This window comes from Ostrinia nubilalis, chromosome 23 (genome assembly GCF_963855985.1).
Source record: "Ostrinia nubilalis chromosome 23, ilOstNubi1.1, whole genome shotgun sequence".
In the NCBI taxonomy this organism is placed as follows: domain Eukaryota; kingdom Metazoa; phylum Arthropoda; class Insecta; order Lepidoptera; family Crambidae; genus Ostrinia; species Ostrinia nubilalis.
In genome coordinates this window covers 8442755-8460627 of record NC_087110.1, presented here as the reverse complement: position 1 = coordinate 8460627, position 17873 = coordinate 8442755, and the positions used below count along the sequence as shown (strand labels likewise).

The window sequence follows — 17873 nt, the reverse complement described above, 5'->3', positions numbered from 1 at the left end:
TAGCTTACAGAGAGACGCTGCGTCCGCGCACTCCGGTGCTGCTCATCGTGGCATTAGAGGTCTTGTGCGCTTGCAATACGACCTATATTCCCACAGCGTGTCATTGCAATACGGCCCATATTCCTAAAGCGTGTAGCTTACTGCCAGACGCTGCGCCCGCGCACTTATTAGGGGCATTAGAGGTCTTATGCGCTTGCAATACGGCTTATATTCCAACAGCAAGAAGCCTGCGGCAGCCAGCGCTCCTCTTCGTGGCACTAGAGGTCTTGAAGCGTTGTTATATGAACTATATTCCCACAGTGTGTAGCTTACTGCAAGACGCTGCGCCCGCACACTCATTAGGGGCATTAGAGGTCTTGTGGCGTTACAATACGGTCTATATTCCTACAGCCTGTAGCTTACGGCAACCAGTGCTCCTTATTGTGGCTTTAGAAGACTTGTGGCGTTGTTATATGAGCTATGTTCCCACAGCGCGTCATTTCAATACGGCTCATATTCCTACAGCGTGTAGCTTACTGCCAGACGCGGCGCCCGCGCACTCATTAGAGACATGAAAGGTATTGTGCGCTTGCAATACGGTTTCTATTCTTACAGCGTGTAGCTTATGTCAGCTAGTGCTGCTCTTTATGGCACTAGGGGTCTTATACCCTTGCAATACGGCCCATATTCCTATAGCCCGCAATGAGGCGATGGTGGGCGTGGCGGTGCTGGTGAACTGCGCGCTCATCGGGCTCTCGGGGCCCGTGCACCGCCTGCTGCCCGGCGCCGCGCCCGCGCACTCCGTGCTGCTCGTCGTGGCGTTGGAGGTCTTGTGCAGTTGTAATAAGTGCTATATTCCTACAGCGTGTAGCTTACAGTCCGACGCCGCGTCCGGACGCCCGCGCATTTTATGCTGTTCATCGTGGCATTAGAGGTCTTGTACCCTTGCAATACAGTCTATATTCCAACAGCGTGCAGCTCGGAACCTCACCCTTGCAGCCGTAGCCTGCGGCAGCCAGCGCTTCTCTTCGTAGCATTAGAGGTCTTGTAGCGTTGTAATATGAGCTATATTCCCACAGCGTGTAGCCTGCGGCAGCAGTGCTGCTCTTCGTGGCATTAGAGGTCTTGTGGCGTTGTAATATGAGCTATATTCCCACAGCGTGTAGCCTGCGGCAGCAGTGCTGCTCTTCGTGGCATTAGAGGTCTTGTGGCGTTGTAATATGAGCTATATTCCCACAGCGTGTAGCTTGCTGCCAGACGCTGCGCCCGCGCACTCATTAGGGGCATTAGAGGTCTTGTGGCGTTGTAATATGAGCTACATTCCCACAGCATTTAGCCTGTGTCAGCTAGTCCTGCTCTTCGTGACACTAGGGGTCTTATACCCTTGCAATACGGCCCATATTCCTATAGCCCGCAATGGAAGCGATGGTGGGCGTGGCGGTGCTGGTGAACTGCGCGCTCATCGGGCTCTCGGGGCCCGTGCACCGCCTGCTGCCCGGCGCCGCGCCCGCGCACTCCGTGCTGCTCATCGTGGCGTTGGAGGTCTTGTGTAGTTGTAATAAGAGCTATATTCCAACAGCAAGAAGCCTGCGACAGCCAGCGCTTCTCTTTGTGGCACTAGAGGTCTTGTGGTATTATAATACAGTGTGTATATTCCCACAGAGTGTCATTTCAATACGGCCCATATTCCTACAGCGTGTAGCTTACAGAGAGACGCTGCGCCCGCGCACTCCGTGCTGCTCATCGTGGCATTAGAATCTTGTGGCTTTGTAATAAGAGCTATATTCCCACAGCGTGTAGCTTACTGTCCGACTTAGCGTCAGCCTGCGGTAGCCAATGCTTCTCGTCGTGGCGTTAGAGGTCTTGTGCACTTGCAATACGGCTCATATTCCCACAGCATGCAGCTCGCAACTCCACCCTTGCAATACGTTTCATATTCTCGCAGTCTGCTGCCCAACGCCGCGCCTGCGCACTCCGTGCTGCTCGTCGTGGCGTTGGAGGTCTTGTGCGCTTGTAATAAGAGCTATATTCCCACAGCGAGAAGCCTGCGACAGCCAGTGCTCCTCTTCGTAGCACTAGAGGTCTTGTGGCGTTGTAATACGGCTCATATTCCAACAGCAAGACGGTTACTGCAGGGCCAGTAAACCGTCTGCTGCCCGGCGCCGCGCCCGCGCACTCCGTGCTGCTCATCGTGGCTTTAGAGGTCTTGTGCGCTTGTAATACGAGCTACATTCCTACAGCGTGTAGCCTGTCGCAACCAGTGCTTTTCATAGTGTTTCTAGGGGTCTTGTGCCCTTACAATACGGCCCATATTCCCATAGAATGAAGCTTACTGCGGAGCCAGTACAACGCCTGCTGCCCGGCGCCGCGCCCGCGCACTCCGTGCTGCTCATCGTGGCGTTGGAGGACTTGTGTAGTTGTAATAAGAGCTATATTCCCACAGAGTGTCATTTCAATACGACCCATATTCCTACAGCGTGTAGCTTACAGAGAGAGACGGTCTTGTGGCTTTGCAATACGGTCCATATTACCATAGCGTGTATCTTATGGTTCGACACCGCGCCCGGGCGCCCGCGAATTCCGTGCTCCTCATCATGACTTTAGAGGTCTTGTGCCCTTGCAATACGGTCTACAATCCTTCAGCCTGTAGCTTACGGCAGCCAGTGCTCCACATCATAGCATTAGAGGTCTTGTGCGCTTGCAATACGGCTTATATTCCCACAGCGTGTCATTTCAATACGGCTCATATTCCTACAGCGTGTAGCTTACTGCCAGACGCTATGCCCACGCACTCATTAGGGGTATTAGAGGTCTTGTGCGCTTGCAATACGGCATATACGCAGGAATATTACTGCTCGATGCGTACTCCGTGCTGCTCATCGTGGCGTTAGATAATAGAGGTCTTGTAGCTTTGTAATATAAGCTAATTCCCACAGCGTGGTGCTATCGCAGCAGAGAGAGGCTATTAGGAAGGTGCACGCGCCGCTTGGTTTGACCCTTCCATTGTGTTCCAACTGCTGTCTATTACAGCACGTGATCCTGGTGATAAAGCTACCGTTAGGTTTTTGTCACATCTATAGCTTCGTATCCACTCGACCAGGCCCAGTCCGCCTCAAAAAGAGGCCGCTCGGCCTGAGGCAGGATTAAGGCACGTTGCGGATAGAAAATCTGGTTTGGTCCGCAGCGACGAAATTTTCCTCGTGGTAAATTGTGCCTCAAGATGAGGCAACGTCACTATTTGAGCAGACGTGGCTCGAGACTGCCTCTAGTGGATAGCTGGCTCTCTCGATTTGACAACTGTCAAATCTTGCTTGATTTGACAGTTTTATTATAGTCCCAACTAGTGTTGTTCGTTGCAGCACGTGATCCTGGTGATTAGTGCTACTGTTAAGCTTTGCTCGCGACTATTAGACTTAGACACAATCATATCAGAGTTCCATTATGTTCTAACTAGCGACGTCGGTTGCAGCACGTGATCTTAGTGATCCTTGACGTAGCCCAATGTCAGGCTTTTGTCAGGCAGTCTTCTCGCTTGATTTGACAGTTACATCATGTTCCAATTAGTGACGTCCATTGCAGCACCTGATCCATTACCCAGCGCAATATCAATGCCAGTATGACATCTCTCAAACAGTCTTCTCGCTTGATTTGACTGTAATTTTTGTTTCAACTAGTCACATCCATTGCAGCACGTGATTCTAGTGAAAGTGCTACCTTTTGAAGGCTTTGTCGCTTCTATTAGACACAATCATATCAGATCAGAGTGCCACTGTGTTCTAACTAGTGACGTTATTACAGCATGTGATCCTGGTGATCATTGACGTAGCGCAATGTCAATGACATCTCTTAGGCTTTTGTCAGGCAGTCTTCTCGCTTGATATCATCGTTATATCATATTGACATCCATTATAGCACGTGATCCTGGTGACAGTGCTACCGTTAAGATTTATTGTCGCGTCTATTGGACACTTCTTTAGATTCTTATCTCGCACTTGACCATTCGATTGTGTTCCAACTATTATATTGCTGTCGCGACTGAGCGACGGGCGCCCGCAGTGAGTGTGCGAGCGCGACAGCAACATAATTACACGCGAGCGATAAGGATGGGTAGCTTGGGGTCATTGCACAAAATTCTACGTAGCGCAATGTCAATGACATCTCTCAGGCTTTTGTCAGGCAGTCTTCACAGTGACATTATGTTCCAACTAGTGCCGTGGTTGCAGCACGTGGTCCTGGTGGTGGTGCTACCGATAAGCTTTTGTCCTTTCTATTGGACACAATCAGATCAAAGATCCACTATGTTCCAACTAGTGATGTTCCTTTCAGCACGTGATCCTGGTGGTGGTGCTGGCGCTGCGCATGGCCATCCCGGAGATCCCGGCGTGGCTGGCCACCGAGATGGCCAAGGTCGAGTTCCAGAGAAGGGAGGCCATTAAGAACGCGCACGCGCCGCTTTTGTTTACTTTTCATTGAACGTTTACCTGATGACAGTGTTATTGTTAGGCTTTTTTCGCTGTTATAGCCTCGTATCCACTCCACCAGGCCCAGTCTGCCTCAAAAAGAGGCCACTCGGCCTGAGGCAGAGGGTTGAGGCACATTGCGGATAGAAAATCTGGTTTGGTCCGCAGCGACGAAATTTTCCTCGTGGTGAATTGTGCCTCCGGTTGAGGCAGCTTTTCTATTTCAGACTGCCTCTAGTGGATAGCTGGCTCTCTCGATTTGACAACTGTCAAATCTTGCTTGATTTGACAGTTTTGTGATATTGCAACTAGTGTTGTTCGTTGCAGCACGTGATCCCGGTGATTAGTGCTACTGTTAAGCTTTGGTCGCGACTATTAGACACAATCATATCAGAGTTCCATTATGTTCTAACTAGCGACGTCGGTTGCAGCACGTGATCTTAGTGATCCTTGACGTAGCCCAATGTCAGGCTTTTGTCAGGCAGTCTTCTCGCTTGATTTGAATGTAATATTTGGTTTCAACTATATTCACATCCATTGCAGCACCTAATTCTAGTGACAGTGCTACCAGAGTAAATACAAATGAGTAGGTCATCTTCATAGAAACGCACCGAGTGCGGTTTGTATGTGAGCGCGCCAATACGTATGCGGCTCGCACGCATACACTGACTAATTTAGCGTTGATTAGCAGTGAGGTGCGCTGATTTTTTTCAGTTGATGACCTACTCATTTGTATTTACTCTGGTGCTACCTTTTGAAGGATTTGTCGCTTCTATTAGACGCAATCATATCAGATCAGAGTACCATTTTGTTCCAACTAGTGGCGTGATTGCAGCACGTGATCCTGGTGGTGGTGCTGGCGCTGCGCATGGCCATCCCGGAGATCCCGGCGTGGCTGGCCACCGAGATGGCCAAGGTCGAGTTCCAGAGAAGGGAGGCCATTAAGAACGCGCACGCGCCGCTTTTGTTCACTGTTCCATTGTGTTCCATAGCCCGACGGATTAAGAAGCTAAAGTAGCAATAACCAGGAAACTGACGGCCGATAAGGCAGCAAGGTTCTGGAGAAGGCCATGAAGCGTCAAGCGCAGCGTAGGACGTCCACCCACAAGGTGGACAGACGACCTTATAAAGGTAGCAGGAAGGCGCTACATGCGGAATGCTACCAACCGGTCAATCTGGCATGATATGACGTGACAGAGCATACAAGGCTGAAGCACATCTGAAGTCTCGCTGACGTAAGACGTCACAAAAACACCCGTGTCGCTCCCATACCTCAGACACTGGCCCAGTTATGCGCTACAACACATCTAATAGCTAGATCTATAGTATGGTCTGTGAACACGTAGAATTTTGTCCAATGACCCCAAGCTACCCATCCTTATCGCTCACGCGTAATTATATTGCTGTCGCGACTGAGCGACGGGCGCCCGCAGTGAGTGTGCGAGCGCGACAGCAACACGGACCAGGCTTTAGTGACGTTCCTTGCAGCATGTGATCCTGGTGATCATTGACGTAGCGCAATGTCAATGACATCTCTCAGGCTTTTGTCAGGCAGTCTCCACAGTGCCATTATGTTCCAACTAGTGATGTTCCTTGCAGCACGTGATCCTGGTGGTGGTGCTGGCGCTGCGCATGGCCATCCCGGAGATCCCGGCGTGGCTGGCCACCGAGATGGCCAAGGTCGAGTTCCAGAGAAGGGAGGCCATTAAGAACGCGCACGCGCCGCTGTTGGTGAGTTTGCGTTCTTCTTAGTTCTCGCTTATTGGAATGTTTAACTGCCTAGCATTAATCAATACTAAGTATATTTTAAAGACTGTAAACCCTTGAAAATGAGTCTGACAATAGTGACTGAGTTTTTTGTGCTGCTTCTTAACGCTGGCCCATTTATTGTTCCAAAGCAGTGATAGGGTTAATACTAAGTGCTTTTTAAAAGCCTATTTGCAAAAAAATAAATAAGTTTTTTATTTCCGTTACGCCGGGTTGGCTTTTCCTATCATGCGGCGCCATTTATTTTGTTTTCAAGTAAATAATCATTGTAGAGAAGTTAATTTTACATGAGAATTTAGATTAAAATGTCAACGTTGAACCCAAAAAATTATTTCTTGTATTTGAGATCAATATTTAGATGTGCGGTTGGCAAAAAAAATGAGTAGGTACTAAATTATGTTTCAAGTTGGTATTTATTTGCCTCGGCGAGTTTTAATTTAAAAAAAATATAAATTTTTTTAACAGTGTGAAAACGAGCAAATACAAAGCTAGTTCGCCAATCGCCGTATTTTTTTTTTTACTTGTAATATTATCGTTTTGTATGCAGCATTTGTTGAATCTCATTTTTGTTCTGCTTTTTTCTCAGTCGACAAATCTAAATTTTATAAAACTGTCTGTGTAGATTGAACAGTTTTATACACAACTTATATCTGAGTTAGTATCGTATTGCTTCCGCAGTCGGAGTGCGCGAGCTCAGACGACGTGCGAACGCCGGCACGCAGCACGCCACGTGCCACGCCCACCACGCCGCGGGTAGCGCGCGCGCCGCCGCACGCGGAACACAGGTCCGTATTACATTGGAGATAGAGCTTAGAATCGCTTGCAGTAATCTCCGATTCTACGTATATAGAGTAGAATCGGGCCACTTGACACTCTTCCCGTGGATGCTTGACGATGCTGAAGGACACACATACAAACCGCGCTCGGGCGTTTCTATGAAGATGACCTACTCATTTGTATTTACTCTGGCAATACTCTGCAATTCTATTGAATAGGACCACCCCTTCTTCCGAGTTCAGAACCGCTTGCAGAGTAGACTCATTCTTACCATGAATGTCGTAAGGCTACTAAGGGACAAATATGACGAGTGCATTACCGCAGCAAAATTTTTATAAATGTTGTGCTTTAGAGAGTCGAGAGTGTAGCAGATAATTAGTCCATCGTTAGCAGAAATTTATCCACTAATAGCAAAATTCGTTCAAATTACAGTTTTAAAGTTATTAGGAAAAAACAGATTTTGCTGGGGTAATGTTTGAAACATTACCCTGGCTAAATTTTTTTTTAAAGTCGTTCTATCCCGGAACCAAATACATGGATACTAGGGTTTCTGATTTCTCGACTTATTTTTTTTCTCGAGTTTCGGGAATTCTCGAGGCCAAAGTCTCGAGTTTTCTCGGGTCTCGAGTCTTTTAATTAAAACTGTTGAAATCGGTTGAAATTTAATAAAAACACGGGTTTTTATTAATGTTGTAATGTGTCTGGGTTATAATCAATAATACTGTAAAGTTTCAACAAAATCCGTTCAGCAGTTTTTGCGTGAAAGAGTAACAAACATCCAGACATCCACACAAACTTTCGCATTTATAATATTAGTAGGATAATTTAATTATAACTTAGTAATTAACTAAAGGAACGAAAGTCATAAAGTCGCGTGTACTTTAAGGATAAATAACCATACATATCTGGAGCTCCAATTGAATCACTTGTTTTCCAAAGAACACAAGTCCAAATTAATAGAAAAATTACGATAATAAACCTACATTTACAAACAAAAAAAACCTTTTAAATAAATTTTTAAACTTAAAGATAACGACTTGAATAAACGTATTTACGAGTAGGTACCTAAACTAACAGATAGTTAACAAAAAATTTTCAGTCAGTTATACAAACATAATAAAATTTAGCATACTCGTAGGTGAACATTATTAGTTTCGGTTAAGATCATTACTTGCAAATCAAATTAGTTAAAAAAAGGAAAGACTAGGCCAGTCTAAACACAACGTTAACCTATTAAATAATTAAAAAACTTACTTTTGTCTAAGAAAATAGGCTTTCAAGAATATTAAAGCTTCAAAATCGAAACTCGAGAATTCTCGAGCTCCGGTAATTTTTTTCTCGTCTCGAATGAAGCCAAATTTCTCGAGTTTTCTCGAGTTCGAGAAAGCTCGAGCAGAAACCCTAATGGATACTATCCATGTATATCCATATATCTACCATCCAGAAGAATGTTGTAAAAATCCTTCGAAGGAGGCCTTTGTCTAGTAGTGGACATCATTTATCTAAAACGAACGAATCGTCATAAGAATAAGTCAATCGTCATTTGATTTCAGCTCTGGCCCGACCACAGATCGTCCGAAATCGCCTATGGCTCCTGGCAACAAAATCAACATTGGGAAAATACCAGAAATTCCACCTTTCAGGTCAGTGAGTGATAATCACGTTATTTATTAACCCTTAACTCGATTTATAACACAAAAACAATCCAGCCTATATGTAATAGCAAAAGCACTACATCGGCACAATATTCCAAATTAACACCATTTAGCAAACCTATATTGGCAAACCTTCGTATAAAAAGTGATTTACAAATCGCCTAGTAAAATTTCTTTTTTCACTAGAGTTTGAAGAACACTATAATAATTGGATTTTAAAATAAAAATTGTCAACAGATTAAAAAATCGAGGGACTGGAGTGGTGACACCTATGAGGTTAACACCATCACTAATATTTAGTACTCCCCTTTACATGTCCCCAATAATTCTTAGGCGCATGATTTTCAGGTTTTATATAGATCTGTTGAAATTTTGAGAACCAATTTTGCCTGAAAACTAGAGTGTATTTTTAGATTGGATAGATTTGTCAGTTATAATTTTAAAGCATGAGAAATGATAGGATGTTATGGTTCATTATGTTGAAGATTTAGCAAAAAACTATGAATGAAATATGAATACTAGATGGCGCTGTATACTCATAGTTAACTGTCAAAATGAATATTTTCAAAAATAGTTGCTCAAGTAATAATGAACTTAACCGGATTTTATTAAGGAAACAAATCATTAAATCTAAACGTTAGAAAAATCCCTATCTAGAGAGTAGAGACCCGAATAGATTTGCTCTTAAAATGAGGGTTTTCGCGAACGAAAGATCCGCTAGGTGGCGGGACGTGGATGTGCATGCAGCATTTGGACCTCGCGTCTACGTATTGCCATCTGGCGGATTTTTCATACGCGAAAACCCTCATTGGCCTGATTGGCTCATGAATATTTTCATCGTGCTAATATTAATATACCTTTAATAGCGCCATCTAGTAATATTTGAAATCTACGCCCTATTTGTATTTATGCATAAAAATTAAAAATCAATCATCATAGAATTATGTGTGCATGCATGATAGCTGAAATCATGCACGGTGAACGGTAGTTTACGCGCCATGTGCCAAGACAAATGCAACCCTGTTACCATACATGAAAGTCCAGTTTTTAATTCGAGCCAGTGAATACAATTTCAGCTGTCTCTTTCTATTGGCAGAAATGTTATTTTGGAAATATGCTTTGGTAATCTGTGGAGACTAGTTCGAATAACATTTTACTGACTTGAATCAAAAACTATAGTGCTGCCTACACATGTTTCTCAAACTGTATTCCTAATATTGATCCGTGATCTATTTTTAGAAAGAAATTAAAGCCATGTATTCATTAGGCAACATTTGTTGATAAACTGTTTATGACTAGTGTGAAACAAGTTTACCATAAACACAGGTTTCTGAAACTTGGCCATCCACACTTGCTCTCCTATGTGTCATAAACAATGTTTCATCACCTATGTTTATGGACTGTTATAAACTGTTTCCAGAGATGATGAAACATTGTTTATGAACAGTTTATAAACAGTGTTTATTCAAATGTTGCCTAATGAATACATGGCTTTAAACTCCGTAAGAAATATTTAATTTTATTAATAAGTTTTAATCTTTAAAAAAACGTACTAAAGTTTAAGAAACTATGTGAATGTCGTAGTCGAAAATGGCATAGATTTTAATTTGGTTAAATTCTTTTGTTTTCAGTTAATTTGGCACAAGTATTGCCTGGATGGGTGTGTAGATTTGAGTTCGTTAAATGAATATTTAATTCATTCAATATTTTTACTTAATATCTTGAAGTATTAACGATGTTGTGCTTGCTTTAATTTATTTTTGTTTGTTTTGTGATTGTTTTTTGCAATTTATTATTTGTAGATGTGTTTTGTTTAATAAATATTTTTGTTAATATCTGCTATCAAGATAATTCCTTTAATAAATCTTTGTTAATATTTTAATTAAAGAATTTTCTATGAAACTAGTTATTTGTTATTGAAAAAAACCCCTATGTTCGAAAAACAATAGAACATCGAAGCCAAGGTAATTTTATTTTATTTCTTATTTATCTTTTTCACTCTCTGTTTCTTCTTATTTATATTCTACTTTTTAAACAAGCTATTATACAACTTCTGTTTCTCACGACGTAACCTCTTTTTTGTGTCTCATATTATTTTAAACCTAGTGTGTAATCTTACGAGTAGGTATGACGAGAGATGGTAATTTTTTTTTATTCATTCAGTAAGCAAAACTACCTTTCTTTTTTAAAAGGGAAAAGAAAAAAGACAGACTGCTTAATGCATTACCAAACAGATCATAATGATACTTTTGCATGAGTATTCAGATAGAAAGAGAATTTTCTTATTAGAAAATAATATAACAGCTTGTTTATAAACCCCTTATCTCTTATTTAAACGCCTATTCTATCCACACATCGTTTTTACTACCGCACAGTACTGTAAATAGTGGCTTCTCTATCGTTCTTCAGCGTGGCACATGACGTCATTTCGTGGTGATAATTTGAGGGTGTCTTTCAGGCCTAAAGCGGCGTCCATAACGGAACCGGTCACAACTGGGTCTTTGCAAATGCTGCAGGATGTTAGCCCTACTAAGCCTATTCGACGCAAGGTAAGTCTAGGAATTTATAATTATGTACCTGCGTAAGTTTTAGTTTAGGCCCTAATGACCTGATGATGATGTAAATTGTTACTATTGGATAGGATCGCATTCCGATACGTGGCCTCCACTCCAGAATCTTGCTGCCTCATCGGCCGTCAGTTCTGCATACTATGTGCCCTGCTCATTGCCATTTCAGCTTGCTAATCCGTCGGGCTATGCCAGCGACTAGTTCGTTTACGGATCTTCTCATTTTTGATTCGATCTCGTAAAGAAACACCGAGCATAGCCTTCTCCATAACACGCTGTGCAACTTTGAGCTTATTTATCATTGTCATTACTGGTAACTTTCGTTTTATTTAAGGTACCTACTGAAATATTTTGGACGAAAAAACGTTGTGTAATTAACGCTGCCCAGTCGAGTTGGATGATCGAAGATTGACCTCTTTCTATCTAGAAAGATATATCTAAATCGTTTGTCTGTAGACATACTTTTCAACAAACTCGAAAATCGAGCTCCCAACCGAAATTGGGTAGTAGGGCGAAACATTTCGTACAAGCTTCGTTTTGGATGCAGGCCGCTACTAAACATAGGGAGGCCAATGTTTTGGTGTGGATGCTGATTCTCATAGTTGCAATGATGATGAGACAGGGTCGTGGTCCTGGAGTGGAGACTAAATGACCTGATGATATTATTAATTACTACAGGAGGTGGTACCGGGTGCTCCGCTATCCCTGCTCGGTGTGCGAGGCCTCCGCGACGAGCCGCTGCACCGCTCGGCGCACTGCATCCCGCACCCCGCACAGCACCGCCCGCTGGTTAACCCCACGCTGCAGGTGAGGGGTTGATGTTACTATAGGGGTGAGGGGTTGATGTTACTATAGGAGGTGGTACCGGGTGCTCCGCTATCCCTGCTTGGTGTGAGACCGCCCGCAGGTTAACCCCACGCTGCAGGTGAGAGGTTGATGTTACTATAGGGGTGAGGGGTTGATGTTAATACAGGAGGTGGTACCGGGTGCTCTGCTATCCCTACTTGGTGTAAGAGGCGAGAGGAGTGAGACCGCCCGCTGGTTAACCCCACGCTGCAGGTGAGGGGTTGATGTTACTATAGGAGGTGGTACCGGGTGCTCCGCTATCCCTGCTTGGTGTGAGACCGCCCGCTGGTTAACCCCACGCTGCAGGTGAGGGGTTGATGTTACTACAGGGGTGAGGGATTGATGTTACTATAGGAGGTGGTACCGGGTGCTCCGCTATCCCTGCTTGGTGTGAGACCGCCCGGTGGTTAACCCCACGCTGCAGGTGAGGGGTTGATGTTACTACAGGGGTGAGGGATTGATGTTACTATAGGAGGTGGTACCGGGTGCTCCGCTATCCCTGCTTGGTGTGAGACCGCCCGCTGGTTAACCCCACGCTGCAGGTGAGGGGTTGATGTTACTACAGGGGTGAGGGATTGATGTTACTATAGGAGGTGGTACCGGGTGCTCCGCTATCCCTGCTTGGTGTGAGACCGCCCGCTGGTTAACCCCACGCTGCAGGTGAGGGGTTGATGTTACTACAGGGGTGAGGGGTTGATGTTACTATAGGAGGTGGTACCGGGTGCTCCGCTATCCCTGCTTGGTGTGAGACCGCCCGCTGGTTAACCCCACGCTGCAGGTGAGGGGTTGATGTTACTACAGGGGTGAGGGATTGATGTTACTATAGGAGGTGGTACCGGGTGCTCCGCTATCCCTGCTTGGTGTGAGACCGCCCGGTGGTTAACCCCACGCTGCAGGTGAGGGGTTGATGTTACTATAGGAGGTGGTACCGGGTGCTCCGCTATCCCTGCTTGGTGTGAGAGGCCTCCGCACCGCCCGTTGGTTAACCCCACGCTGCAGGTGAGGGGTTGATGTTACTATAGGGGTGAGGGGTTGATGTTACTACAGGAGGTGGTACCGGGTGCTCCGCTATCCCTACTTGGTGTAAGAGGCGAGAGGAGAGAGACCGCCCGCTGGTTAACCCCACGCTGCAGGTGAGGGGTTGATGTTACTACAGGGGTGAGGGATTGATGTTACTATAGGAGGTGGTACCGGGTGCTCCGCTATCCCTGCTTGGTGTGAGACCGCCCGGTGGTTAACCCCACGCTGCAGGTGAGGGGTTGATGTTACTATAGGAGGTGGTACCGGGTGCTCCGCAATCCCTGCTTGGTGTGAGACCGCCCGCTGGTTAACCCCACGCTGCAGGTGAGGGGTTGATGTTACTATAGGGGTGAGGGGTTGATGTTACTACAGGAGGTGGTACCGGGTGCTCCGCTATCCCTACTTGGTGTAAGAGGCGAGAGGAGAGAGACCGCCCGCTGGTTAACCCCACGCTGCAGGTGAGGGGTTGATGTTACTATAGGAGGTGGTACCGGGTGCTCCGCAATCCCTGCTTGGTGTGAGACCGCCCGCTGGTTAACCCCACGCTGCAGGTGAGGGGTTGATGTTACTATAGGGGTGAGGGGTTGATGTTACTATAGGAGGTGGTACCGGGTGCTCCGCTATCCCTGCTTGGTGTGAGACCGCCCGCTGGTTAACCCCACGCTGCAGGTGAGGGGTTGATGTTACTATAGGGGTGAGGGGTTGATGTTACTATATGAGGTGGTACCGGGTGCTCCGCTATCCCTACTTGGTGTGAGAGGCCTCCGGGACGAGCCGCTGCACAGGTACGTATAGGCTTGCCAGGCTTGAGAAGAGAAAACTTCTGAAAAAACAATAGGAGGAGGGGATTGCTAAGACCCTTGAAGCCAGAGAGCCGAAGAGCAATCTGAGACAGAGCAGATTTGTTGTAAAGTACTTCGAGACGTGATTTAAGGTGTGAAGTGCCTTGATGCGGGCGGCGCAGAACCGATCGTTGTGGAAATCCTTGGGAGAGGCCTTTGTCCAGCAGTGGACGTCATTTGGCTGAAACGAACGAATCTCGAGACGGCATCGCGCCGGAGCGCGAATGTCGCAAGGTTCAAGAATCGTAGTATTTGTATAGACAACAGCAAATCAAACATTATACAGTGTCGTCTTATGTCCTATTCCCAGAAAGAGAGTGTCCCACTGGCTTTGAATGAGCACAAAGCATTTCCCGATGGAAAAGAAAAAACGTTGTCAGACTTGACTGCAGAAATTCCGGAACAAAAACAAGTCCACCTTTTTGGCGAACAACCAGGTTTAGGAAAAAAATTCATATAGAATATAATTAAAAATAATATGGGATCTATTCCACTAATTCCTGAAAATCTGTGTCTTCAATAAAATTACGATTTAGTTAGCCACTAAAATAGTAGTAATGTTTGTCTTTCTTTACATAACATAGCAAATGTCAATTTCAGGAGCTGTCAGGCAGCGTGAGCGCGGGTGGTTCTGAGCCGGACTTGAACGCGGTACCTTCCACAATCGACATCAGCGCTACTTCGAGTGAGGACGACAAGCCCAAGGATAAAGGAAGTGAGTTTTGTTTTGGTAACACTTATGGAAAAATATTTTCTGCCCGGTCCGTGAGCACGTAGAATTTTGTCCAATGACCCCTAGCTACCCATCCTTATCGCTCGCGCGTAATTATATTGTTGTCGCGACTGTGCGACTGGCACCCGCAGTGAGTGTGCGAGCGCGATAGCAACATAATTACGCGCGAGCGATAAGGTTGGGTAGCTAGGGGTCATTGGACAAAATTCTACGTGCTCACGGACCAGACTATAGATAGGAGCAACCAGACAATGGGGCTGACATATCCGTGTGGACAAAAGCCCCAAATCAAATAAAGAAAAGGAGCAACCAGGTAAGATTTCGTCCGTTCACAGCAAGAATTTAGCCGTCGATAAAAATCGAAAATAGCAGGAAGGCGTTGGATGTAACCAACCGAGCGATGTGGAAATCATTGGGGCAGGCCAATCAGGGGACGTTCTGGGGCTGTAATGATGATTATGATGAATCAAATAGGCAACCCTCTAATCTGCAGTTCGATTGGTCGACACTGTGGGGCTATATTGTCAAAGGTAACTGTGAATCGGGCCACTCTCTTCTGTCATAAAAAATCGAACTCGATCCCCGCCAGCAAATGGACTATTGTTGTGAACTCTTTGCTAACAAGCATTTTTTTCTTAATTCGATTTGTTCATTACATAATAATTACTAATATTCTTTGTAAAACACATCTGATTATTCTTTTCCAGGTCGGTCGCGCGCCAAAGCAGCGCTAGTAAAGCGCGTGCGTTCAGTGGCAGTGTTCTCTCTCGGACTGCGTAAAGCGCGTGAAGCACATGCAGCAGCTGAAAGGCCCGCTCGCACGCCCGCCACGCCTGACAAGCAGGTACAATATGATATGAACCTTATTTGACTCGTCAGAAGGTCGATCGTTCATAGGCCGAGTTCTCGCTTGGACTGCGTAAGGCGCGTGAAGCACATGCAGCAGCTGAAAGGCCCGCTCGCACGCCCGCTACGCCTGACAAGCAGGTACAGTGTGATATGAACCTTATTGACTTGTTATAAAGTCGAAACACACTTAACCTTTATAGGACTCTGACGAGTATATTATCGTCATAATTTTGTGGACTCCCACTAAGTGGACCGACGATCTGGTGAAGGTCGCGGGCGGTGCCTGGTTGCGAGCGGCGCAGGATCGGTCTTTGTGGAAAACCTTGGGGGAGGCCTTTGTCCAGCAGTGGACGTCTTTCGGCTGAAACGAACAAAGCTTGCAACCTTATTCACTTATCATGAATTCGAAAACCAACGATATCTTTGTAAATAAAGCTCAAAATACAACAAAATACATTTTGTTATTGTATTCACAGGCCCCGCCCGCTCCGATGCTAGGCGGCGAGCTGTCCCTCATTCCCATCGAGCAACTCATACAAGTGGAAGACGTCAAGCCACGCCCCACGTAAACTTTTATATGTATCTCTACCACAAACTATGTATGTATTAAAATTACCTAGTATGTTCTGTTAATCGAAGAAAATAATTTACTTACCTGTTCAAAGAATATTAATAAACCAGGAAAACGTCAAACCACGTTCCAAATAAAGTTTTGTATCTGTCTTCTACCACAGACTGCGTATGTATAATGCAGCCATATTAAAAAAAACCGATGTTCTATTATACAGGGTGTCCCAAAAAGTAGTGTCAAGCCGAAGCCCAGAGCGGAGCATCTCTAGGGCTACCCATATCACCGCGACTTTTGATAGTTTTCGAGTTATGTTTTTTTAAACAACATACAGGATTTTAGTTTACATTCGTGTTATGGATTTAAATACTTCTGAATCAGTTAGGCCTAGTTTTCATCTAATAATAATTTAAAAATCAGGCATGCAACTTGACTATTCGCGCCACAGCGTCCAAAAAAGTGTCTAAGCACAGAAATTTAAAACAATCATAACTCGAAAACTATCAAAAATCGCGGAACATACATGGGGGTGATTTGGATAGCCCTAGTGACGATCACCTCTAGGCTTCGGCTTGACACTACTTTTTGGGACTCCTGTATAAAATTCTTTGAATTCTGTGGCTGATTCTTGTCAACAGGATCGTATACGTGTTCGCTAAAATGTATGTCTTATTTAATTCTGGCAACCCCAGTATAAAAAGTGGCATGTGGCAATTACTACACCACTGAAGGCAATTACTATACTGGTAAAACTGAAATACAAACAAAATCCATAAAGAAAATAGAACTGACGTCTATTTAAGGCATGAACTAATCTTAGATAGAGTAGATTGTAAAATGTACTAAACATTTTTTATTGTCGCTGTTGGTTGTATTTGTAGCTAAACGTAATGTACCAAAGAGTTTATCTATATTTGTTTAACTTAGGTAATAGCTTTTTTCTAGTTACGAAGAAGTTTTTAAGAAATGAAGGAAAAGTTAAGAAGTTCTACTGTTGAAATTTGGGATTAACAATTTTTACAGTGTTAGTCCTACCAATGGTTTTTTGTGTTATTTTTTGTCAGCTATCGTTATGATAATAACAAATATTTGACAGTTCTATGTGATAAAGAATGAGAAGTATGTCATAATTCGGTTATGATGTGGCTTTTGAATATTTTTTACGATTTCGACGTGTTTTTTGAATGTTGAAGTTTTTCGTTTATCATCAAAATCGTTGTTATTTCAAGCTTGTCATTGAAGCAATCATCCGACAATAATTTCACTTCGTATTGATTTGCATTTGTTTGGCCAGTTTGGGCTAGCGTTTGACTAGCGCCATCTGGCCAGACTGTAAATAAACTAGTAGGTAGTTAACTAATATCTTACCACTAGAGATGTGCTGATCCCGGGAACATTATAAATACGGGCAAACACTGCTATGCCTCAAATATTCAAACTTATTTCGCAGAGTGAGTTGAGTATTTTCTACATTTTACGTCACTGTCCACAGTTATTGTTTTTAAAGTTATTAAAAAACAACAAATCAAAAGTAAAATAAAAGAGCATATTTTCAGCTTACTCAATGAACTACAAAGTTATTGAGGTGACGGAAAAAATGCTAAAGGTTCAGTCAAACCAACGCGATCAGCCGGCGTGCAGCGATGGCGATCAATGCATTTAACACTCGTATTCACAAACGATTCCTGCTTAAGTGAAGCAGCAAATCGAACGCACAGCGTTGAATAGAGCTCTGCGATTGGTTCGTGTGTCACCCTGTGCGTCTACGCGCACTGCGATGAGACCTCATAGTAATGTTTGTGAATACGGG

At 44.5% G+C, this 17873-nt stretch overlaps 1 protein-coding gene and 1 long non-coding RNA gene across 2 annotated transcripts in view; both read left to right on the top strand.

Annotated features, from left to right (window-relative positions):
- LOC135083220 (anoctamin-8-like) overlaps positions 1 to 15517 on the top strand; it is a 55097-nt gene extending 39580 nt beyond the window's left edge. The window contains exons 22-31 of the mRNA XM_063977957.1: positions 4306 to 4436; positions 4522 to 4558; positions 5275 to 5412; positions 6039 to 6170; positions 6885 to 6991; positions 8537 to 8630; positions 11026 to 11187; positions 11884 to 12012; positions 14514 to 14628; positions 15354 to 15517. Of these exons, the coding sequence (XP_063834027.1) occupies positions 4306 to 4436; positions 4522 to 4558; positions 5275 to 5412; positions 6039 to 6170; positions 6885 to 6991; positions 8537 to 8630; positions 11026 to 11187; positions 11884 to 12012; positions 14514 to 14628; positions 15354 to 15517 (1209 nt within the window). The remainder of the gene's footprint in view (positions 1 to 4305; positions 4437 to 4521; positions 4559 to 5274; positions 5413 to 6038; positions 6171 to 6884; positions 6992 to 8536; positions 8631 to 11025; positions 11188 to 11883; positions 12013 to 14513; positions 14629 to 15353) is intronic.
- A 38-nt stretch (positions 15518 to 15555) lies between these two features.
- Positions 15556 to 17034, top strand: LOC135083318 (uncharacterized). The gene is made up of 2 exons (XR_010259574.1): positions 15556 to 15633; positions 15972 to 17034. It is a non-coding gene; the product is annotated as an uncharacterized LOC135083318 (long non-coding RNA).
- The last annotated feature ends 839 nt before the right edge of the window (positions 17035 to 17873 follow it).